At 48.9% G+C, this 25,428-nt stretch overlaps 1 protein-coding gene across 2 annotated transcripts in view; it reads left to right on the top strand.

The window, feature by feature from the left end:
- Positions 1 to 25,428, top strand: part of Manba (mannosidase beta) — an 82,939-nt gene that overhangs the window by 37,692 nt on the left and 19,819 nt on the right. For both annotated transcript variants that reach the window (XM_063260559.1, XM_063260560.1), the window contains 5 exons: positions 13,696 to 13,847; positions 15,362 to 15,479; positions 16,937 to 17,023; positions 21,821 to 21,988; positions 24,393 to 24,611. In XM_063260559.1, coding sequence (XP_063116629.1) covers positions 13,696 to 13,847; positions 15,362 to 15,479; positions 16,937 to 17,023; positions 21,821 to 21,988; positions 24,393 to 24,611 — 744 coding nt within the window. The remainder of the gene's footprint in view (positions 1 to 13,695; positions 13,848 to 15,361; positions 15,480 to 16,936; positions 17,024 to 21,820; positions 21,989 to 24,392; positions 24,612 to 25,428) is intronic.

Genomic DNA, 25,428 nt, shown 5'->3' with positions numbered 1-25,428 from the left:
GGTTTATTTTCACGTGTTTTTGAATTTCCTATTCATGGACCATTATGTCCATGGCACTCAGGAATGTTGTAAGTAGCAGTGGCTTGCATGTTTCCATTGTGAGGTGATATTCCATTGTCGGATAATTCCACATGTGACGTTTGGCTCTTCCATGCAGTGCTTCTGTGACCATGGGTGATGCAACCCTGATGCCAGGTGATGCCAGGGGCACACCTGCTGTCACCAGCAACTCTGCCAGTGACGGAATTGCTGGATCGTGGGGCTCATGTGCATTCAGCTGGGTACACAGTGCTCAGCTGCATCCCCTGGCATCAGCTGAGGCTCATCCTCGCTTCCACGGTCACCAACACTGGGCAGTGTGTCACAGGGGACTACAGACACCATTCCCTTGTCACCGGCTCCTCATCTTACCATTGTGACTTTTTTCTGGATGGCCTTATTTTTACCCTGGCCTTGCTTTTTGCAGAACTGTTTCTTCTTTTGTGTGCTGGAGATCAAAGCTAGGTCATTACACACGCTGGGCAAGTGTTCTACCATTGAGGTACCTCTCCAGCTGCAGAATAGTCCTATTTTTAAAATATCCCATTGAAATCGGCATTGCTTGCTTCTCTTCCACTGAGATTAGACTCACGCATTCTATTTTTCTTTGTCATGTCACAAGACAGCAGTGCATTTAGTGAAGACAAAGGCCTTTGAGGACTGGCTGCAGCTCCTGGGCCAGAAGTGTATGGATCCTAGCAAAGGCAGTGCCATGGAGACAGGAAGGGGCCGGCTGCATTTCTTCATGAACATGGAGGAATATTTTGATGACTGAAATTCTTTTCAGTGTTGAAAGAAGAATGCTATGGCTTGAATGATTGTCCCCCAGAATTCCTGTATTGGAAACTTAATCCCCAGAGTTATGTGTTACAGATATTTGGAGGTGGGGCCCCAGGGAGGTGATGAGGAGTCTCAGGATGGGCCCCGCAAGGGCATCGGTGGTGTTATGGGTAGAGTTGAGCTGGGTTGCAGCTCAGTGGTTTGCCTGGTGTGCGTGAGGCTCTGGGATTGCCCTCTGCTTCTGAGAAGAAGAAGGAAGAGAAGCAGGAGGAGAGGGGATCGAGTCCCAAGCTGGCACACTCGCCCTGTCCTCTTTTCGTAGTTCTTTAGCCACTGTCCTGTCAGTGGGGCACAGTGCTGGCATCGGCCACCTACAGGAGAGGTTTATGTGGGCTTTCGGTTCCAGTGGGTCCAGTCCACGCTTGGCTGGCTTCCAGGCAGAACTGTGAGGTGGCAACCAGTCAGGAAGCGGACGGAGGGAGGAGAGAGGACAGAGATGCACCCTGTGAGTCATGACCCCGGTGACCCTCTCCTGTTGCCCAGGCCCTCCCCTCCACCGCACAGCCCTATGTGAACTCCTCAATGGATGGACCCGCTGGTGAGCACTGCGCCCCAGGAACCAGTCAGCTTCCCACAGCCCCGCCTCGACAAATGAGCCCTCTGAAGGACATTTTAGATCCAAACCAGAACAAAGACTACATCGCTACTGTGGAGCAGTGCAGCAACTAGGTCCTCAGGGGCTCTGTGAGTGACCTGACACAAATGTGTACTCCAGAAACCCGAGTTAAATAAACCCTCTAATCTTCATGAGTTAGCTGGCTTCAGGCATTTTGTTATAGTGACAGGAAAAGGACTAACAAAGTGACTTGGGAAAATCACCAGTGCTTTAAAAATTAAAGTCACGACATCAGACATTCTGCTGACAAATCATTGCAGGCAAGAACCTTCCTGGGAGGAGACCTTGCTTTCCACTTCCGCTGACCCCTAGCATTCCTTGCTTTATAGATGCCTTGCTCGAGTCTCTGTGTTCATCATCACAAGGCCTTGTCCTTTCTCAGAAGGACACTAGTCAGAGCCTGCTGTGACCTCACTTACCTAAGCATATCTGCAACAACGTCACATTTTCAGGGTCCAGGGGGACATGAATTTTGAGGGCACACACAACACAGTATAACTTCCTTCTTCCTGTCAAAAGTGTGGGTTCCCCAGTGGAAAGGGCTGTGGGAGCAGCGAACCTGGGAGCAGCAGAAAGTGGAAATGATATTGTATTTCAAAAACAAGACAGAAGGAAATCAGCAATAGTTATTATACTGCACATTGTTCTTCTCTAAATAGTTGCTCAGACTCCCAGATACAGGCATGCAAAATTAATCAAACAATACAACACTAAGTTGTGTCTTTAGTTCAGTTGCCATCATTCAGAAGTCTCAGGCGTGTGCCTTCTAATTTCTTTTGTGCCTGTGTCCCCGGGACTTGTCCTGGGTGGGCTAAGGTCTGAGACTGCGCCCTGCTCCTTCGTCTTGACGTTTTCCTGCGTGCCTCCGAATCAGCCAGTTCCTGAGTCTTGGGCGCTTCCTAAACTGGCTGTACCCCGAGGTGTTGGGGCCTGGGCCAGGCACCTGGGTTCCTCCAATCTAAGGTCCCCAGAGTGGTGGAGAGGTGTGGAGTGGCCGCTCACTGATGCTCCCTCTGAGGATGCAGGTCTCTACAGTGTGGCTTCTTCCCTCTAACCTCAGCCTTGCTCGTGGGGTGGGGGTGGGATGTATGTGACAGATTGACTAAAAAAAATATTTTGTGTATTAGCAGGTGTAAATAATGCCAGAAAGTGTAGTGCCCACTGACCCGTGAAGACTTCTCTCATGCATTCTGTTTTTTTCCTTGAGACAGAACGTTGCTGCATAGTCTCGGCTGGCCTTGGCCTCACGGCAGTCCTCCTGTTTCAGCTCCCAAGTGTTGGAATTACAGGCATGTGCCACCGTGCTGGGCTCATGCAGTCATTATGAGAGGATGTTTCAGTTTTGAACACAGTTGATATCTCCAGTCCTTGCTTTATTTTGTAGCAGTTAGCAGTAAAAGACAGTAGCAGATGATTATAAGCAGGAGGAAACTGTTAGCATGCGTTACTTTAACTGTCAGTCTCAGATAACTCTTGGGGTTGCAGGATTTTTTTCTCTTTTTTTTGGTACTGGAGATCGAAGTTATGACCTTGTGCTTGCCAGGCAGGCACTTGTGCTGAGCTAAATTCCCGGCCCTTCATGGGTGTTACATTTGTGTTTAAAATTTAAGATGGCAACCATGGAACACATGAGATGCCACATGTAAACCTGTGCTTGGTTCAGTACATGCTTTTGTTTGTATATGGAAGAATCTGCTAATTTTAAAAGCATCTTTATAATGGATGTTCATTCCTTTAAAATTTATTTAGTTTTAAAACTAAAGAAAGAGCTGCACGTGATGGCTCACACTTGTAACCTCAGCACTTGGGAGGCTGAGGCAGGAGGATTGCTGTGAGTTTGAGACCAGCCTAGGCTACAAAGTGAGTTCAAGGCCAGCCTGGACTACATAGTGAGATCCTGTCTAAAAAAAAAAAAAAAAAAAAAAGCAAAAAATCCCAAAACAAAACAAAACAACAAAAGCAAACAAAAACAAAGAATTAAAACATGGTGTCAGTGGTGTATTTTTGCTTAGCAACATATCTGGGAATTCTCGTGGCCTGCATGTAGCAGCCTTGAGCAGAGGTCAGGGTGCCCGTTGTGTGTGGGGCTGGGGTGGGGAAGTCACACTGGCGTTTCTGACCCATAGAAGGTTCCTCCAAGCAACTGGGTCATTGTGTCCTGGGCAACGTTGGGTGACCTAGCAAGACCCTGTCTCCGAATAAAGCATAAAGAGGGGTGGGGAGAAGCTCAGCAGTGGAGCGCGTGGTACCGTTGCATCCAGTGGGAGGGTCTCTGAGGGGGCTGGGGTCCCCCACAGTGGCCCTCCGCCTCTCTTCAGGTCCTTGCTCTCGCTCTGGTGAAGATGAAGGAGTGGGGCTCTTAGCGGACAGTAGGGGAGTCAAGACTGATACAGTGCAAAGCAGAAGTTAATTTAAAGTGTGACAAATACAGAAAAAGCAGAAGAGAAGCCATCTTAGCAGCAGGGTGGTCCTCAGAGGTAGGGGCATGTGGTTCGGGATGCCTGGTGAGTTTGGGATGTGCCCAGACTTACAGGGGCAAACTGCTTCATTGATCGGTGTGGGCTGCACCAGTGAAGGTCTGAGCCTTTGGTTCCGGGAAGGGGATCAGGTCAGCGGGTGGGGAACGTGAGTTACACTTCCATAGGGACACAGCAGGCTGCGCTTCCTCAAGTACCTGACACACGATGAGCACGTGATGGTTTTACCCCTGCTTTAACGCTGAGTGTTCTCTGCCTCTGATCTGCCCCTTCGGTGGGTCAAAATGAACTCGACAAGTACAAGTTTTGAATCAACTCAGGATGCTGAGGCAGCGATGAAGACGCAACTGAAGTCACTCCGGGAAGGCGGCCTTGAGAGCTGCCTCCCAAGTGGCAGGAGCGGTGGGACGAGGGTGTTTGGAGTGAGGGAGGCTTTGGGGCACTCCTGGCAGCGTGTCTTTTACTCTAATGAACAGGTTTTTAAGATTCACTGTGCTTTTTCTTTTTATCACGTATTGTGCGCTAGCTACACATCCGGTTGCAGGACATCAGATAAACTGTGTTGTGGATGTGCACGCTGGCCCGTTAGGTCCCCTCAGGTCTGACGAGCTGAATGGTGCAGCCCCTGAGCGTGTGTCCTCATGATTCTGCACATGCAGGCACCTTCAGAGCAAGGAAGCAGTCAGTGTTTGCCTGTCATGGAGGTGCACGGTGGTAGGTGTGAAGTGGCTTCAGAAGGGATACTGTTTACGGTGTTCAGGAATACACTCAGGGGCTTTTGTGGTCCACAAGAAAATTCCTCTTTTGAAAATCTAGTGATGCCAGCTGCTCTAAAGGGTCTGATTACTAACAGCTGAGCAGCATTGCTGGTTTGCGAATCGATGATTCACTGCATCAGAATCTGGTCCCCTGAGACAGAAACCCGAGGCGCGCAGACTGTACTGGTCACACACCCCTGAGGACCTCTCGGTGGGGCTCAGAAGGAACACTTTTGGCTCTTCTGCACTTTGTGGATTAATCCACCCATTTTAAAAATGAAACCTTTATGAAGCCAATAAAGCACGAACCTGGGGAGGAGGAAATAGACTGGGTGATAAAAAAATTGAAACTTAAAACATACTAAATTCAAACTGCTTGGCTTTCTTTTCTCTTCTTTCTTTCTTTCTTTCTTTCCTTCCTTCCTTCCTTCCTTCCTTTCTTTTTTTTTTTTTTTTTTTAGACAGGGTCTCGCTATGCAGTCCAGGCTGGTCTTGAGCTCACTTTGTGGCCCAGGCTAGTCTCGAACTCACAACAATCCTCCTGCCTCAGCCTCCCGAGTGCTGGGATTACAGGCTTGAGCCACCACACCCAGAACTGTTTTATGTATTTTTTAGGTTTTTGGTGTTTGTACTTTTTTCCAGCCTTTAGATAGTAATTTGCTTTATAGGGCCATTTAAATTTTTTTGTCTCATAAGAAGATGATACATACCTCCATTGTGGAGGCGAGTATATCATTCATGGGTGTTTTAAAAAAGCTTGGAGAGACTATTTTGTTGGAAGTGAAGCACCTGTTGCAGAAGGATTTACTGTATATTGCCTGTCACGATCCCCAGGGGACAGAGATGATGCCAGTTAGAAGGGCCTGAACAGCTGGGCATTACTGTCCCATGCAGAGGTGCTGGCCAGTGGCGTACCGGGTGCTTTCACCCTGGTTGTGCATTTCTACTGCAGGATTTGGGAGACAGGCAGAGATGTCACCTGACAAAATTTGCAAAGAAAAGAGAAACATGTTAAAGGTGTTGTGTTTACATTAGCACTGTTTACAGACTGAATAGAGTATGAGGAACCATTGAATTCTATTTCCTATATTAATGATTCTTAGGTTTATTTTGGACTCAGAACTATTTAACACTCACGAAAAGCACTGAGTACCAGAACACGCTTGTGTTTCTGTGGACTGTAGATATTGATATTTGCCACAGTAAATATTTATAGACTGTGAAATAAATGTTTGCATACTCATTTAAATTCACCACAGTAAACTCATTCATTCTGTTAGTATGTTTGAATTATTTTTTTCTTTGTTTTGTCTTTTTGAGACAGGGTCTCACTATGCAGTTCAGGCTGGCCTTGAGCTCACTTTGTAGCCCAGGCTGGTCTCGAACTTGCAATGATCCTCCTGCCTCAGCCTCCCGAGTGCTGGGATTACAGTGTGTGCCACCATGCCTGGCTGAATTGTTTTATGAAAAATAAAAATGTGAAGTAGAAAATTGGGCATGGACAATGATACTGTTTTATACAGTTTCAATTCCCTTCAATATTTTAAAAATGTGTAGATTCTCATCTACATCTACATCTGATTTATAAAATGCTGTCTTGGTTGAAACATCAGAAGAAAATCTGAGTGACACAGCTCCGGGGCCAGAGGAAGGAGGATCTTTGGTTACTGAGGTTACTGAGGTCTTTCTGTCTGTCTGTCTGTCTGTCTTCCTTCCTTCCTTCCTTCCTTCCTTCCCTCCCTTCTTTTGTCTTTTTGAGGCAGGGTCTTGATATGCAGTTCAGGCTGGCCTTGAGCTCAGTTTGTAGCCGAGGCTGGACTCAAACTCGCAATGATCCTCCTGCCTCAGCCTCCCGAGTGCTGGGATTACAGGTGTGCACCACCACACCTGTCACCAGGTGGTGGTTTCTTAAAGGTGAGTGCTGTGTGCTCTCTGCAGCCGCTCCTGTGAGCTTTCTGTGCCTTGACCTTAGAGTAGGTTGGTCTTGCTTGCACTTTTAATGGGTCCTGCAGTGTGACACTCTGGTTATTTGAGAAATGTCCACTTCCTGAGTCAACGAATGCTCCCGATGTTGAAGCCCTTCACCCTGTACCCTGTTGATCTCAAAGGTCTTCGTGTCTGGATGCTCGATGCTCTGAGGGGTGGTTCCATCTCTTAGGTTTCACTTGACGGCTTGAGTTTCCTCATGGGCCGCAGATGCCGCAGTGTTCTCTGGGGAGTGACAGGCTTGCTTCGTTTCTGCCACAGGCCCAGCTCTGAATACCCAGAGTTTGCCCACTAGTCTCCTCCTGAGGGCAGGGAGTGGTTGAGGGACACACCTGTCTCAGCTTTCTGCTGGATAGGGTGCAGCTTCTCTCTGCAGAGCTCCTGGCGCTGCGGCCTTGCATGTGCCCGTGGCGTGTCCTGTCCAGGCACGGCAGCGTCACAGAGCTTGGACGCTGCCTGAGCTTTGGTGCGGTGCAGTCGCCCCTGCTCTCGGGGACTTCCTGGCCTGCTGTGCATCCCGGCCCCTGCAGGGCCTGCGGTTCCCACTCGGCTCCTCTCAGGAGCCTGGAGACTCAGCTGTGGGTTCTGTGAATGCTTCCATGCCTCTGAGGACTGGGTATAAAACTTCACTGGGTATAAAACTTTGGTTCAGAAGTTCCCTGATGACTGGCCACACCAGCAGCGGAGCAGTGCGAGCCGACAGGGAGGCCTTCAGCTTATTTGCAAGGTGGAGGTGTGTTTCTGCAGGGTAGACCCTTGAGACCGGCCAGCCTTGTGCACACAGGTTTCCTGCTCCTGTGTGCCCTCCCCAGCTGGGAGGCAGCTGACCCTTATCATCCATCTATCAGTGGACAGGCGTCTGTGCCTGTTGCTTTGCTGGTTTAAAAAGTGTTTGGCTTTTAAAGAGCTTCTTATGCCAAGTTTAAAGTACTTGAATTTCTCCTCTTTGTTCTGTGCACTGTTAGTCTCAGAATGACACCAACGTCAGCCGTACCACATATGGGTATTTCCCTGTGGAAAACACAGTACAGTAATTTTTTTTTTTTTTGATGTGGTACTGGGAAATGAGCCCAACACCTTCACACAGAGCTGTATTTCCAGCCCTTTAATTTTTTTTTTTTATTTTGAAGAGAATAAAACCAAAGTACACAAAATAAAGCCAATCAAAGCAAGACAATAAGAGCGATACAGGACCTCAAAACAAGATAATAGGAAATCAACAATGTTCCAGCCCATTTTTGTTTTGAGACAGGGTCCTGCTAAGTCACTAAACTTGCCACTACTTGAACCTGGAGTCTTCTGCTTCAGCCTCCCAGAATGCTGGGATTATAGCCATGCACTGCCTGCCTGTGAATTACCAACATCTATCCGGCTGAGGAAAAGATAGCTTTCATTATCGTTCTGCTTCTTATTTATAATTTTACGTGGTTTCTTTGGAGTGGAGTCTTTGCTTCCATGAGCCAAAAGATTCTGTAATGTGTTTCTTTTGCTCAGCATTTTTAGATGTTGTCAATATAGTTTAGGCTGAGAATGTATCTTCTAATCCTATTTTAACAATCCATCTTTAAATGAGGAAAAAGCGTTTTAGAAATAGAATTTCTTTTTGGATGAGGTAAAATATTAACAAACTCTAAAACGCGTTTTGATGAAAATTCAATTTTAAGTAAAGATATTACTGTGAGTAGATTGACGGCAGCCGTCTTTTCCTGCTCCTGAGTGGGGTGCAGGGGAGCTGGGGTGTGACGTGGGCTCTGTGAGGTCACAGGCGTCAGCAGCGGAGACGGAGTCGGAGCTGAGCACAGTCGAGCCTCTCGCTTGCAGAGCGTCTTTCTTGGTTACAGTTCTGTTTATCAGTCCATGTTTGCGGTCCATGAAGTCTGCCTGTGTGGGCCTGGTGCACACACACAGAGCATCTTCTTTCCTTTCCTCGTCCCCTTCCCTCTTCTCCCCCCATCTCTTGGTCCCCTTCCCATCTGAGAAAGATCTATCTTCCCGTTTCCTATTACCTATCTTTCATTTCGCTCTTTATTTACACTTTAGCTTTCCCACATAAAGGTGTGTCTGATTCGGCTCACTGAACATTAGGGTTTTAAGGTATATTCATTTTCCTACAAGAAATGGCAGAGTTTATTCTTTATGGCAGAGTAGTGCTCCACTGTGTGTAAACACCACATTTGCTTTATTCATTCATCTGTCAATGGGTGAAGCACCACTTTACATCCTAAATCTCCATCCCAGATAGAGCACACAGCAGTTAGGGGCTGAGGTGACCGGCGCAGCTCCAATGAACAGGAAACAGGAGATGCTTTTGTGGACGACAGTTAACTGCTAGTTTATTTAGGCGAGCTCTGGTTTATATATTCGGCCGTGACCAATCACAGGCTGCCACAAGAAAGCAGGGCGGGAATGGGATGTAGGCTCCGGCTACCATATCCAGCTGTGGCCAATCAGGAGTTGCCACAGAGTATGGAGTGAGCACGAAGTGCACACGGGTTGGCTAATTTAAGGAGGGACGTAGCGCATTGCGGAAGCTGGCGTGGTCCTTAGTCCCGGGTGGGGTATGGTATGTTGAGCGCCTGCGCCCAACATCTCCCCCTTTCTTTATAACTGACGCAGGGTCTCCAGAGGTCGGTGCCCCTCGTGAGGTGTCACGCTGCAGTCATGATGGTGCCTCACTACTCGTTGGTGCTCTTTTGGAGGGGGCGGGAGTATTGTTTTATGAGCCCAACCCGCATGCTCACCGACATGGGGACCGGGGTGTCTCCTGGCCAAGGACGACACCCCCTGCGATGCTTTGCTCCACACCTGCGTCACAGCATGGCGAGCCATGCTGCCGGGCTTTGACCAGATTCCATGATCAGCAATGCTTGTTTGATACTTTGTCCCTATTCCTTTGTCTGCCAATCCTACAGAGCAGAAGTAGACTGCCGAATGCAGCAAGTGTAGTCATGGTAGCCAGAGCCCCTGTTCCTGCCCATTCCTTTATGAAAGCCAATTGGAGAGTTGGCCCGAGCTGGATCACAGGAAACTCGTCTGAGTCCGCCATAACTGGAACCGGTGTGAACTGGAGTACCTGCATAACAACAGCTGAAAGTGTACTGTTATCCCAACATTATAACATATAACAGGTTGCGGTGGAGCAATTTAGAAAAGTCATTGGCTGCAAGGACCGTACGAGATGTAAGAAGGAAGGGAAAAGGAGGCTACTAACCAGGGGAGTTGGCCAAGGTGCCATGGTTAATGGGAGTTGTGGGTATACTTGCTTGGTCTGGCTTGTGAGGCTCCTGTTGGTTCCCCTGTTCTGTGGTTGACGTTTCCTCTGGGTCAGGGTCTGGTGGTTTGCAGGGACGTATCAGGCGTTCCGGGACCCAGACAGGTTCGCTGCCTTCTTCCTGCGGGAAGACACAGACCGCCCCTCTCCCCCAACTAAGTACTGGGCTGGGGCCTCTCCACACCCCATGCAGGAGGTCTTTCTAGCGTACCCAACCATGTTTGGGTGCGACAGGGTTGGCATGTAGCTGTGCTGGCGTGGATCCTTGTGGGTTGATGTTTACAAAATTGTAAGTGAAGAGGGCAAGATTTAGTCTGGCCCTAGGTGTCATGCCCTGGGCAATACCCTCCTTTTGTTTAAACAGAATAGACTTGAGGGTTTGATATGGCCTAACTTTAATTGCTCTTGAATAAGTTTGGATGCGGCTTCTGCTTTGTCTCGTGGTAGGGCCGTCAACAATGGCAAGCCCCGACTCCTGCCAAGTTAACGAACTATACCTGGTGCTGACCCAGAGCAGCTGTGAGCTGCTTAATGAGCAGCATGGCTGTCTCTGCGTCTCCAAAAATTCTCCCTGCTGCCTCCATCATGCGGGCCACAAAATCTGAAAAAGGCTCGCTCGGGCCCTGCAAAATTTTTGTCAAGTGGCCTGAGACTTCTCCCCTAGCCGAGACCCGTTTCCATGCTTGTATGGCTATTCTATTTATCTGTGCATACACCTCTTGTGGAAATATCAGCTGGTTATTGAGATACTGCCCTTGTCCTAATAACATATCCGCGTTCCAGGCGGCCTGATTGTTCTGGGCATTAGCTTGGGCCTGTTCTGTGGCAAGTTCAACATTCCAAGCTTTCTAATCAAGATATTGGCCTGGGCTGAGCACTGCCTTGCACAAACTGGCCCAATCAGCAGGTGTCATGGCATTTCCTGCCATGGCTTCTACTAGGGACAGGGTATACGCCCCATTAACACCGTACATGGTGCTGGCCTCCTTAAGATGCTTTATCGCCTTCATATCTATAGGCAGGTGGGCTCTGTTTCCCTGAGCATCTACAGCAACCGGAAAAGCCTGGAGAAAACGGCCCAGGCCTCCTGGGTCGTCTCTTTTGACTTGATGCCAAAGGTCTTCCTGGAATGTCCCAGGGGACGTCTGGACCCGTTTCGGACAGCTACATAGCTGATGGCAGGGTCTCCGGTGAGTATGATAATCTGGCGGGTCGGGAGGTAGAGCTGTAGGTCTTATACGGGGCGGCCCTGGGATCCCGTACTCGCTTTCATTGACCCATTTACTCTGAGAAATCCTGCGTTGCAGCTCATTTATGGCCTCAGAGTAAGGCCCTCTCGACTGCGTGTGTGTGACTTCCCCTCTTTTGGTGGTGTCTGCATCCACCATTTTGTATACTTCTTCTTCCTCCCCCTCATTATCTGACAAGTCCTTTGTTTCTGGGTTGGGTGGGGTCACCTCGCCTGCGGCACTGGACTCACGAGATTGCTCGCGGGAGGATTCTGCCTGATGGTAATCAAGCGCCATGGCGCCAGCCCTTATATGGTCACGACAAGAGGTGTCTGCAAGGCAGCTTCTCACCACTGCCCAAAGGGGTCTGACTCCTGGCTCCAAGAGGCCATTTTCTGCTGCAAAGTCAAGATCTCTCCCTAATTTATCCCAGCTGGGGATGGTAATGGACCCCGTGGGACCAAACCAAGGTGCTACCTTATCGACCTGATCGAGGAAGTTTTGAATTTGTTCTTGTTTCATTTGTAATCCCTTTTCTCTCAGTAAGTCGCTTAAGGCGACTGACAGTGGCTGAGTAGCCGTGTTACCCATGTTAACCAGAATTTCAAGAGTTTCTTTTTATTTATTTATTTTTTTCTTTTTCCTTTTTTTTTTTTTTTTTTTTTTTTTATACAGGGACAGCTTAGTCCCCGCGCCCCTTTACGGCGCCCCCAAAACCGGCCCCTTTACGAGTTCCTGACCCTTGCGACGCGTCCGCCCAAGGTTGCCCGATAGCCCCCGCTATCCGGCCCTGCAGCCCCCGCTGCCTGTTGCGTAGCCCCCGCTACCAACGTTGAGCAGTTTAACCTGTCAGCCCCCGCCCGCCAAGTAGCCCCCGCTATTGGCGCTTGACGGTTTTACCTGTTGACGCTCTGTTCCATCGGAGAGAGGGTCTCAGCTCTCCTCGTACTGTCGGAGAGAGGGTCTCAGCGCTCTGGGAGAGAGGGTCTCAGCTCTCCGGGCTCCCCGTACGGGCCACCAGTTGACCGGCGCAGCTCCAATGAACAGGAGACAGGAGACGCTTTTGTGGACAACAGTTAACTGCTAGTTTATTTAGGCGGGCTCTGGTTTATATATTCGGCCGTGACCAATCACAGGCTGCCACAAGAAAGCAGGGCGGGAATGGGATGTAGGCTCCGGCTACCATATCCAGCTGTGGCCAATCAGGAGTTGCCACAGAGTATGGAGTGAGCACGAAGTGCACACGGGTTGGCTAATTTAAGGAGGGACGTAGCGCATTGCGGAAGCTGGCGTGGTCCTTAGTCCCGGGTGGGGTATGGTATGTTGAGCGCCTGCGCCCAACACTGAGGAAGAGTCACACATCCACAGTTTCTGGAAAAATCCATTGGAGGGAGGGAGGAGGGAGGAAGAGAAGATGGGAGAGAGGAGTGGAAGGAGGAGGGACAAGTTGTGAGGTGCAGGGGCCCCGAGGCCCCCAGCCACACTTAGAACCACAGTGTGGACGTCACAGCTCTGGACGCCCTGAGCCTTCCTGTCCTCAGGCAGCTGTGATCTCCGGCCCACCCCCACCCCAGCTGTCTGTCTCCTTGTAACCTTAGTGCTGGCACCTTTAGCCCTGTCACCGGGACGGGCCAGTAAGAAAGGAACGTGGTACCTTCATTATGCGAACAGCTGGTGATTCTTGCATGGACTTCTCAAGTGGCAGCGTGCCAGCTGGGCTCAGGGCGAGGCCTCACGGAGGCCACGGGCCACTTATCCCTGGTCTGGGTCATGGCTGATGAGGATGCAGCTGTGCCGAGGCTGTCCGAGTGTCTCAGGGTCTTGCTGCCTGGCCCAAAGAGTGGGGATGGAGTCACAGATCCTTGGCAGCAGGGACAGCGTGGCCTGTGTGCCCGTCTGACCTCGCTGCAGGTGGCACATCACGGATGTGTGTGGTCAGGGTTCCAGGCTCCAGGCAGTGGGGTTAATGTGTGTGTCGGGGTTCAGGTACCCTTGGAACAAGGCGATTGCAGAGCTCCATGGGTACAGATTGCGAGGGACGTTGCTGCTTTAGGAAACCCGGGCTGTTTCTTTGTCTCTGACGTGCACACTTTAGCACCTTTTTATAACACTGAAACGAGGAGGTGACTTTCAGTGGAAAATGCGTTAGTTCCGCTGATGGCTTTTTCTATGTTTGTGAAAAAGAATAAATTTTCAGTCCTGAAATGTTGCCTTCATGTTTGCCTCTTTTTCTCCTATAATTACCGATACCTGTTTCATGGGAAAGATAGCAATGTATCTTACCTTTAATGGTTTCCATATTTTTTTAAAGAGAAGTAACAGACTATATATATCTTCTGCAGTGTGCATTTTTACATGAGTTGCTTTGTAGCAATAGGAATATGAACATTAAACTTGATTAAATTGCTTAAAAAGCAGGCTTCCTTTTAAATGAGTTTTGCTGATGTTCTTGATATTTGTTTGATTCTGTTTGCAACAGGTTTATTTCCGGACAGTGGAGCTTGTAGAAGAGCCCATAAAGGGGTCTCCGGGTCTGAGCTTCTACTTTAGAATCAATGGCTTTCCCATCTTCCTGAAAGGCTCCAACTGGATCCCGGCAGACGCGTTCCAGGAGAGGGTGACCCCGGATGTGTAAGCTACTGGCTTTGCTCTTTTCTTCCCCTTTATACAGTGGCCCCCCCGAGGTGAAGAGCGCTCATCTTTGCCTGCTTTAGTCCTGGGAGAAGGATCTGAGAGGTAGCGTGGGATTCTAGCCTGATGGCAGCTTCGGGTTGGGCAGCATTTTGCAACCGGAAATTCCATTCTCCTGGCTACAGTCTGTGCAAGACCGCCGAAGCCGGCTGGTGTTTAGAAATCTCTAGCATATTTACTTTGGAGAAACAAAGCGACAAGGGTGGCGCTGGGGATCCTGAGGTCTAGAAAAGAAAAGAGTATCCAATCCAACCCTTTCCCCAGAATACCCTGAACATATTTTTAAATTTTTTATTTTAACTAATTATGTTTGCAATATGTAATTACATTCAGCATGGGGAGTTGGTATGGTTTTGAGTGTGGGTTTGAAGATGGAAACTCACGTTTATCTTCTTGTATAAGACTTATCTTTGATCTTAATGAAAGAACTTAAAAAGTCTTGGGGAGGGATGAGGGGGAGGAGATGAGACGCAGGCAGGTGTGGGGTGGACCAGGTGTGGGCATGGCCATGCCAGGCACTGTGTTGTGCCATCCATGGAATTCTTGAGCATTGAGGGGTACAGCTGCTCTCAACTAAAAACACACCAGAAAAATGGTTACTTTGCAAAGCGGTGGATCCGTTAATTTGCTTGCTGTAGTAATCTTTTAGTTAACTACCTATGTGCCTTGCTAGCATGTTCTATACCTTAAATATATGCAATAAAACTTTTAAAATTAAGCCAAAGTAAGTCATAAAATATTTTAGATTTAGAAAAAAAACTAGAAGTGTTTTTTTGAGGTTTTGGGAATAGACCTTTAGATAAAAATATTTCCTACTCGGTTTAACTCATATATATATATATATATATATATATATATATATATATGTATTATGTTGTATTATTTGGTGTTTAGAAAGGAAATCCTAATTTGGCTAAAACTTGTGGGAATTCCCTTTTTCCAAATGTATGTATAAAAAATGTATGTATTTTAGATTTCATAAGAAAATGAAATTCTCACTGGATGTGGTGGTACATGCTTATAACCTCAGCACTCTGAGAGGCTGAGGCAGGAGGACTGCATGTTAGTGGCTTCGTGAGACCCTGACTTGGAAAATAAAAAAGGACTTTGATTTTGTCTTATTGCTTGGAATGTTCCTGTAAAATAAGCGTGCTTTCCGGGGTTTACACAGGATTTCGCCATAGGAATAAGCTATAAAAGATAGTTTTAAAAGCAGTGCACCACTATTGCTAAAAACTTAGAAAAAGTGTGTCATCCGTAAATAACTTTTCAGTTGTCTCCTTTATGTGATGCAATTGATACGTACACTGTTTTGCCCCACTTTCTTTAATTAACATTATATACAAATCGTGATTTGTCAGGTGTGTGCTCCTGCCGGACTGGGAATGTTTTAGGAGTTTTCCTTAGTATCCCGAAATGCCTGGACCGAGGTTGTTTTGCTGGTTTCTCCTCAGGCTGCGGCTCCTTCTACAGTCGGTTGTGGACGCAAACATGAATGCGCTGCGGGTTTGGGGGGGCGGCATCTATGAGCAGGACGCCTTCTATGAGCTCTGCGACGAGCTGGGGATCATGGTGAGTCCTGGGGCGCGTGGCCCTGGGTGTGCTGGGGGCACAGCAGCGGTGACGCGGTGACCTGTGTCTCAGCAATGGGCTGCACCACGGCATAACCAGAGCCCAGGCTGGCAGGGGTATTGGAGTTGTCTGATTATTTTGGAATGTTCTAAGTATCCCCCTACCTACGCTTTCCTTGTGATACGTAGGTATGCATAAGAGAAAAGAAAATACTCAGGCAGTGTAACTGTCAGAGAATGAGGCTGCTAGGATCGGGCGGGGAGGCCGCGTCAGCATCATCCTCCCCCCACCCAATGCTGTCGCCATGTCCTTCGCAGAGTGGGGCTGAGTGGGGGAGCGTCCTCTCTCAGTGTCTGGGCCTGGATCCCAGCATCCTTGGATACCGCTATCCCTGCGTGTGGCGTGGAGGAGAGGTTGCAGCCAACCACGTCACTGTGCCAGCCCTGCACACGGACTCCAGACCTCGGGCCCCTTGCCCGCTGTGACCTGGTGGCATGTCCGTGCTTGTATTGTTTGGGGAGCAGCATTGGGAAAGTGTCTGTTGGGGCTCTGGGGAGGTGTGATTTGTTGCTTTTTTAGCATTTCTGATCCACGGTTGGATCCGAGGATACAGAGTGCAAACGTGTGGTGGGCCGTGGCCACTGTCCCTGTTCTGCTCTCACAGTTACGGGACACGCAGGGTGCCTCGGCCAGCAGGGCTTAGTGATAATCACGATGCTGCCGACCCTGCGGGGATCTGTGCGTCCCTGCTCTAACGCTCCGCCCTTACTTTACGTCATTGTCTTCACACCCCACAAGGAGCGGTCACTGTTGTCCTCTGGCTGCACTTGCAAGGAGGGAACCGACACACTGTGGGGGGCGGTGTCAGAAACTTCACCCCAGCACCTTCTCTACCCCGTGCAGAGGCCTCCTGGGAGGGGAGAGGCTTCTCGGTCTCATTGCTGAAGTGGACTTGCAGCAGGAAGTCAGTTCGCCCATAAACCAAGTGTCACACCGGTGTGACAGCACACACTTAGACTCCCAGCTACATGGGAGGCTGAGGCAGGAGGGATCACAAGTTTGAGGCCATCCCAGTGACTTAGTGACTTAGTGAGACCTTGTCTCATACACACACGCACACACACACACACACACACTCACAAAGGACAAATAACATGTTGATTTTTATCACTCTCAGGCATCTCCCTAAACCAAATGGGTGGTGAAAGTTAGAAAGAATGAGGCATAAGGAGGTTCTGGGGAACCTTCATTTGTTTTCCCCCAGTCCACTTATGATCTCTTTTTTGATTTCTCCTCTTTTTTTGCTCCCATGTCTGCCCACCTGCATGGCCCTAGGGCAGCATGAGGTCTGTGGCCAGTGCACTGCTCCTCTAAGCTGTTTCCTGGGTGTGAGGGACGGGACTCTCTCTGCGTGGGGACACTCAGCAAGCTCTCTGTGCCCTGTGTTTCTTTGCCAGGTGTGGCAGGACTTCATGTTTGCCTCTGCCCTGTACCCAGCCAACCAGGCCTTCCTGGATTCCGTGCGGGCAGAAGTTGCTTACCAGGTATGCTGTGGCCACTCTGAGGTGTGCATGTCTCATTTTCCTCTTGTTCAGTGCCTTCCCACTTCTTCTTCTTAATTATCTCACCTTTTCTTCTTATTCTATACCAAATGCCAAGAAAAATCATGCACTGGTTTTAATACTACGTGCTTGCTGGTGGCCCCAGACTTGAGCCCTGTTCTCTGCTCTCCGTTGAGCTTTTGTCCCTGCGTCCAGCTTCCTGCCCTGCACCAGGCTTCTCACCCCTGCAGCAGTCTCCAGCTGCGTGACGACAGTGTGTTCTTGGGATTGCTTGGGAGAGAAACTGAAAGTGATTCTCAACCTTGTGATTTCTTTTGCGTTCCATATGTATGTAAATGTAAAGCCTGGCAATCTGCTGACACTGTCTACAGAAGTCCTGGAGACAATGTAAAGAACCAAGTATCTTCGTATAGAAATGGTCTTTCCTGTTAAGACAAAGGCCTTTCCTGGGTCCCGTGGCCTCTCTGGTGGGCCCAACTCTGTAGGTGTTGGAGCATAGGTGCTGGAGGCCAGCCTGTGCCACAAAGTGAGACCACATCTCTGGAGAAAAATGATCTTAGCTTTAGGCTGGGGTAGGAGTTGGTGGTAGGAAGGGCCCCTGGCTCCAACTGCCACTACCGAAAAACAGATTCCTCTGGGCTGGGGGGAAGCTCAGTGTGAGAGCCCTGGCCCAGCATGCTCACGGCTTTCGGTTCAGGTTCCAACACTGCACAGAATGAGAGTGGGAGGGAGAGAGACGTGGGGAGGGGCTTCCTTGAGGACTGACAGATTCCAGGTTTGGAGTGTGTTCTTTACTAGTGGTGGTGCTTACTACAGTATCATTGGTACATGGTTTTGGCCATGGAGCAGGTTTAGGAGCGAGTGCCGAATGTCCTTATGTTGGCAGCAGGGTGCGTGTACAGGGCGGTGCTGTGACACTTAGATTGTGTTTTGTTCTTCCTTGCATCTTTGGTGTGTGGTGAGGGTTTCCACAGGGAAGTAGTTTGTTCCCCAAGCCTGATCAGAGTGTTCACTGTGGTTGTGAGTGTTGTCAGACGTGAGCTAAGTATTCTGAGCTGTGCTAAGTTCTCCAAACTGTATCTTGTAGTGCTAAGTACTCCAAGCCATCCCCCTGAGTTGCCTTTCCCTGTGGGAATAGTTCTCCCATCACCTCCTCCCTCGTGTCCCGAGCCCTAGACATCATCTTCCTGGGACCACTAGTGGGCCTGAACGCAGCTCTCTTAGGAGCCCTTACTGCACCGTGGGTCTAGGCTGGTCCTTCACCTATCCTGGGGACAGGTGACATGTGGCATTCTTGCCAGTGCTTAAGTTCTGTCACCTGGAAGACTGCATCTCCATGAGGCCCAGCACTTCCTTCTGTGCCCTGTCTCTGTCTGACTTCGCCATCTAGTGGACAGATGGATGGACGGACAAATGGATAGTGGAGAGCTTACAGTGGTCATGGTTACACGATTATGACAGAGGGGCTCTTCTAATTCTTTCGTGTGCTGCTGGGAGAAGCACAAGCGTTCCGGGCGGTTTGCTGTCATTTGTGATGTGGCTGACCCTGGTGCCGTCTACTCACCCTGCATGTGGCGCAGGGTCCCTGGGGCTCTTTGCCTCCTCAAGGTGTGCATCTGTGTGGTCACCAGCATCCTGAGCATGCTGACAGTGGGGTTGTCACACAGCTGGGCAAGGCAGAGCCAGCAAAAAGGACTGTTCACAGGGCTGCTTAATGCAAGACTTTAGTTTTTAAAAACACGAAACATGCTCTGTGCCTCAGAAGTGATCTCCTGGCTGGAGGTGGGGTGGCTGGTGCTCTCAGGAAGGGGCCAAAGATTAGATTGTAGAAATAGGGGCCATGCTTTTTCAAAGAATTGTGTTGCAAGTGCTTTATCAGTTTGAAAGGCACTAGTCTGAGTAGCCAGACTCCTGGCTGGTTCCTGGAAGATTGCTGATCATGTGCAGCTGCTTGAGCGAGCGGGTCAGGGCTCTGCCATGAGACAGGTGGAAGACAAAGCCCTACGCACCATCTTGTCTCCAGCAACCAATGAGAGGTGCTGGCCAGGGAGTGATGAAGCATGCCAAATGGTGATGTCAGTCAAAAGGTGATGTGGGGCTCCGAGTATCAGTGTTTCGCCAGGTCGTAAAGGCTAGTGTATCAGTATGTGAAAAAGAGGTCTTGCATTTTTGTGGAAGGGAAGTAGACGATGGTGGGTATGTGGATACAAATATGCGAGGTGACAAGCAACAGTGATCGTGGCTGATAGCATTGTCTTTTTGCATGATCGGACAAAGAGAAGGAATGAGGGGTCAGTTCTCTGGCCGTCGTTTGGTACAGTCTCCTTTCCAAATCGTGTGTAGCCTTTATAGTTTTAAGGACAAGAATTAAAATGGTATCTTATAAGATGGTTTTAAAAAACACAAGACATGCCTTTATTTGTTCCTTTTTCGATACCAGGAAATCAAACTCATGACCTTGTGCTTGCCAGGCAGGCAGTTATGACACTGAGCTAATCCCCAGCTTGTTCCTTTTTATTGGATTTTTATTTCCATTTGTACACACACGTTTGAAGCACATGATTACTGTCCTCACATGGGGCATGCATATAACTCATCTCTCCTCCTTCTCCTCCCCTTCCTTCCCCTCCAGCTCTTGATCCTCTTGCGTTTTGCAAAAGGTCTTTCTCCTTGTTTCCTATTATCCATCTTTTATTTTGGTCTTTATTTATACTTTTGATTTTTTACGTAAGAGACAGTATACAGTTTTTAAGCTTATGTGTCTGAGTTGTTTGCCTTAACATTATGGTCTCGAGGTATATCCGTTTTCACAAATGACTCGGGTTCATCTTTCTTTATGGCGGGGCGGTGCTCCAGGGTGTGTAAATGCCACATTTTCTTTGTTCACTTGCTGATGGATATACAGGCCACTTCCAAGATTTAGCTGTTGTGGATTGTGCTTCTCTGAACATGGATGTGCGTGGGTCACCGTGGCAGAATGCTTTTAACTCTCTTGGGAAGATACCTCAAGGGGAATAGGGTTTTGAAGAATCCCCACGCTGCTTTCCATAGTGGTTGTACTAGTTTACACTCTTCTCAGCAGTGTGGCAGGGCTCCTTCCTCCCACATCTTCACAGCGTTTGTTATTATTTGATGATGGCCATCCTTTCTGGGATCTCAGTGTGATTTTAATTTGTGTGTCTTGGCTGGCTGCCAGTGTTGAGCACTTTTTCATCTACTGACGGAGTGTTTGTGCTTCTTCTGGGAATGTTTATTTCATCTGCCCATTTCTTGACTGGGTCTCTCCTTTTTGCGGGGCAGTGTCCGGTGTTCTGAGTTCTTTCTGGAGTCCTCGGAGGAGTTGCTGGCAGCTCCCCTGTTCCTGTCATTCTGCCAGTCGTTCTCTTTGCTGTGCAGACCTTCTCGCGTTTTCTGTGATCCCATGGAAACGGCTCTCCATGATGTGCCCCAAGCGCCCTTTTTCGTGTTTCTGAGCTTCTTGGCTGCATGCTGTGACTGTCCATGCTGGCGACAGAGAGCCTGTAAATAGTGATAAAGTTGCAGTGTCCCTGCACACTGCTGGCAGGGACTTGCCTGGTCATTGGTACTCCTCATGGCCTTCTGCCGGCACGTGTCAAGGTATCAGTGGATGGGGCGTGCTGCTCTTAATGGTTCCCAGGCCAGCGGGGCTTCAGGAATAGTCCCCGGCTTCCATCCCTGTTGGGGCACAGTTGGTGGCTTCTGACCTCAGCAGCTGGTTCAGGGGGCTCCAACTGCCTGTCACTTCTAGAGATCCTCACATACTCACTGTCTAAAACCTTCTCCAGTTCTCCTCTGGCTTTACTTTTGTATTTTTTAGCTTGAAGCTGTATTTTATTGTTCAGATTTATGGGGACCAGTGTGATAATTGGGTGCAGATGTGCAGTGTGCAATGGTCACACCAGGGTAGTTAATAGTACCATTTCCTTATGTGATAAAAACACAGTTTAATTAATGCACAACCATTCCAAGTTGCTCTGCACCCTTAGGGCTGACTGTGTGGGCATAGCTTGCTGTCCCAAGCTACAGACCCATCGTGGTGGCCACACGTGCGAGGGACACTGTGGGGACTCTGTCCTCTCTGCTGATGGCATCTGATGAGGGCCCTGATGACACCCCGGACATTGGGATGCATGGATGCAGGGTTGTGGTTGTGCAGGTCAGCAGGACAGCCTGCCCCACTCCAAAATGCTCGTCCCACCGACTGATCAGGTCTGTTTTCATGTCAGATTTTTTGTTAAGTAAAAAGACAAAGTGATTGTACATGTTTATGGGGTGCAGCATGATACCCCAGGACAGGCCAACAATGTGTTGTGATTAGCTCTGCACCTTTGCTTTGTGTTTGGAGTCTTCGTGCCCCTTCCAGGTTCTGGGTTGTTGCAAAAAACTGGGGTCCCCTAGCCTCGGGTGCCATCTGCTGCATGCCACTGCCTCCCCAGAACTCACTCCTGCCCTCTGTTTTTCCTGGCAGTTCTGAGGACAGCAGCTGGGTTTCTTTCCCTTTCTAATGGGATTGAAATGGGATTTTACACAGCACAGGAAAGGAAGCCATCTCATCAGTATATGTTAAATCTGAATAAAAAGGATCTCAGAGAATTCTTATAGGGTGTCCCGCAACTGACACAACTAGCCTGTTTCTAACAATCTTGTGTGTGTGTGTGTGTGTGTGTGTGTGTGTCCTGAAATGCAGGGACTCTAGTTTCATAGACAGTTATGCTCTACATGTGTTTTTGGGAGATTTTCATGTCTTCTGCATTCCAGGTCAGGAGGCTGAAACCCCACCCGTCTGTCATCCTGTGGAGCGGCAATAATGAGAACGAGGGGCTGCTGGCCGTGAACTGGTTCCATGTCCCGCTCGGCGACCTGGAGACATACATCAAGGACTACGTGACACTCTATGCGGCCAACATCAGGGAGGTTGTGTTGGCGGTAAGTAGTGGTTTTTAATGCGCTAGAATTTAGGGAATGTGTTTCTCTGATGGGTAAATGTGGATACTGGTGGGCTATTTTATACACCTTTATGGCGCCGTCTTTGACAGGATGTGCTGGAGGAAGGTGTGTTCCTGTCCTGCAGAGGTAGCTGGAGGGACCCCGGGCTGTGTGGGCACCTGTGATGAAGACATTGTCTGGGGAGCTCTCCACACACATCTAGTACTTTGGACCGTATCCCTGGGCCTCCAAGTGTCCATTCTCCAGCCAAATTCAGTGGTTTACTGGGGTGCTGCCTCTATAGTCCTGTGCCAGTGAATGCTAATCAGGTTTGGTGTCCGTCATACATGAACGTGTTGGCATGTGACTAAGGATTCTTTTCTAGCAAAGGATTAGAGGAGTGTGAGATTCTTAATAAAGAAATCTGTTATAACCAAGAACTCCCAAGTTAATGGGAATGTATGATATGCCAGGTACTGCTACATTAATTACAATCACTTTATTAATTAATATTAGATATTCCCTGGTACCTTGGCTCCTGAATGCCTTTGCCTGTGTGTCTGGCAAAATTTTGCTTTTATTTGCAATACATTTGTGTTGGGTGAGAAAAGCAACCACAGCCATCTTTCCTTCGTGGCCATCTTTTCCAGAATTGTGGAATAAATTAAGTTCATCAACCAAGGTACCACTGTGAATGTATTAGTTATATACTGCTTTATATAATTTGTTTAATTTTAGAATTACCTTAGGATGTAGGTAATACCATGTCATCTCTGTTTCACAGAGGAAGACCTGGGGACTGGGGAGATGAGTCTCAAGGTTGCAGAGGGACAGGTGGTGGAGTCCAGTACTGCAGGAAGGGAAACGAGGTGGTGGAAACAGTGTCTGCATGTGGAGCTGGCACTGTTCAGAGTGACGCAGGGAGGGCACAGGTGAGGCTGCTCTTGCTCCTGCCAACATAGGCAGATGCTGGCACGTTGGTGTATTTGGGATCCTTTAAGAGAGCCCTCTTGGAAAGGCTGACATAAGCTATGGCCAAGCTATGTCCACACATGCAGAGCTTCTGGACTCTCCGTGGTCTCATGAGTGGAAGTGGGTGGTGGCGTGAAGAGCACGTGGGTGTCTGAGCAGGCGCCTTCAGCACCTACAGCCTTCCTGGGGCCTGGAGCCTGTGCTGTATTCCACGTAATCATAGCGTAGCCCAGGGCAACCGCACTGGGCTCAGGCCACACTGGGACAGGTGACTGAGATTGTTCCAGGGTGACCGTCTAGGACCCAGAACGACTGTGGCTGGCATAGATATTGGTTACAAGAGCCCAGCAGAGCTGCGGGGCTTCTCTCTCTCTCCTACCTTGGTTGGACATGGATATATTGGACAGACACATGTGAAAGGGAGATCCTCTTGGAGAGACAGAGAGTGTGGTCATATGTGGAGACGACAGTGGCATCCTGACCTCCGCCTAGGTGCCAGGTGCCGTGCTAGGTCCTTTCAGCCCACTCAGCACTTGGCAGCTTATGTCACACACAAGTGTTTCCTCCTCATGGATGCTGCCCATAGATTCCTGTCCATGGATAGCCACATGGGCAGATGCCATCCTCTGAGAGATGACAGGGCCCGACACTGCTCTGTGTCATGGAAGTGGGGCCAGCAGTCCTTTCTTGATGGAATTCAGTGCTCAAGGTCCTAGTGTGCACAGTGTGCTGTCCACGTCCTCGTTCACAGAGGAGATGCTCAAGTGCAGGTCAGCCCCAAATCATGAGGGACTAAAGTCTGGGCACCTCAAGCCCATCTGCTTCTGTCCTTAACCTGGTGTCCCTGGGCAGAGGTGATTGGCCCCAGGGAGCTCTTGGCAGTGTCACAGACAGTTTTGGTGTAGGGATGTTGGCATCAGGTAGATGAAAACCAGAGATGTTGCTAGGTACCGTGTGTGACTCCAAAACGCAGCATCCAGTCCCAGATATCAGTGGTGCTGCAGACAGGGAACCGCATTAGATGACCCATGGTCTGGTGAGGGTGTACAGTGAATGTTCAAATGTAAAAAATGTATCCTAGTCAAGACCAGAGGGCCGTGCACAGTCCTCCTCTCATTCTGAACGCCCCCAGCCCTTTGTTCCTTTTGAACACACAAGTCAGTCGCTGTGTTTTTAGAGTGGTGAGTTTGTTAAACCAGATGTCGGTCCAGCTCATCCCCACCTGGGACGGAGGAGCGGAGGGAAATTTACTGAAAGGTGGGAGCCGCTCTGCGAGGTCGTGCGCCAGTGCTGCCCTCACACGGAAGGACCCAGGGTGGGCGAAGAGCAGGGTGGCACTGGGATTTCTGGGACCGGGAGCGTTTTTAAAGAAGTGGTCTGTTCTTTGTAGAATAAAAACATGATGCTTAAAATCACTGTATTTCTGCCCCAGGGAGACAAGACTCGTCCCTTTGTGCCATCCAGCCCTTCGAATGGGATCGAAACCGTCGCAGAAGGCTGGGTTTCGAGGCACCCTAACAGCAACCAGTATGGAGATGTACATTTTTATGACTATGACAGCGACTGTTGGAACTGGACTGTTTTCCCCAAAGCCCGATTTGTGTCTGAATATGGCTATCAATCCTGGCCGTCCTTCAGTGCCTTAGAAAAGGTAAACCTTCATTCATTTGACTTTCTAGGCATTTGGAATGGTTGACTGTGGTGTACATAGCTTCTGAACAGTGGCTCAGGAAGCCAAATGGCTCAGGAAGCCAGGCTCTTTTTGTGTGGAGATACTGGAGATCAGTGAGCTGCATCCCCAACCCTTTTTTAATTTTGAGACAGGGTCTTGCTGAGTTGCTCAGGCTGGGCTGGAACTTTTAGTCTTTCTACCTCAGCCTCCAGGGTGCTGGGATTACAGGAGTGCACCGCCACACCCACTTTTCTCTTACTTATATGAAAGTTTAGGAAGAAGATGGAAGAAAAGACTTTTTTTTCATCTTTGGGGAGCTAAGCTCTTGTGATTGTCATCTTGGGACTGTAACTTTTCTATATTGCCTTTGGTTATGTTCCTTTGGGAACATTTACAAGTTAAATGTGAGTTAGTGCTCATTTAATCTGAATTATTGTTGCATTTAAAAATAACTCTTACCTGCTACTCTCTGTATCTCCAGCATCCGTTTCGCTGTATCTCCAACTGTTTTAGCATGGATAGATGTTCCAGACTGAGCTTTCATTACAGAGGATGTGATAACCCTTTCCTCTCCTCCTCCTCTTCTGTTTTTTCCTCTTTCTCTCCCTCCTTTTTCTTCATATTTATGTATTTGGTCTTCTGTGTGAATTTCCACTCTCAGTTTCAGAGTTGTGGTGTTCCTTTAAAAACAGCTTTGTTGAAATAGTTCACTTACTATAAAATTTACCCACGTGCTGCATTCGATTCAGTGATCTGCAGTGTGTTCCCGGAGCTGTGCAGCCACTGCATAGTCTGA

This window comes from Cavia porcellus, unplaced genomic scaffold (assembly GCF_034190915.1).
Source record: "Cavia porcellus strain 051 isolate PalLab524CR breed Dunkin Hartley unplaced genomic scaffold, mCavPor4.1 scaffold_14, whole genome shotgun sequence".
In the NCBI taxonomy this organism is placed as follows: Eukaryota; Metazoa; Chordata; class Mammalia; order Rodentia; family Caviidae; genus Cavia; species Cavia porcellus.
The sequence above is the reverse complement of the archived record's forward strand: the minus strand, read 5'-3'. Positions and strand labels throughout refer to the sequence as shown.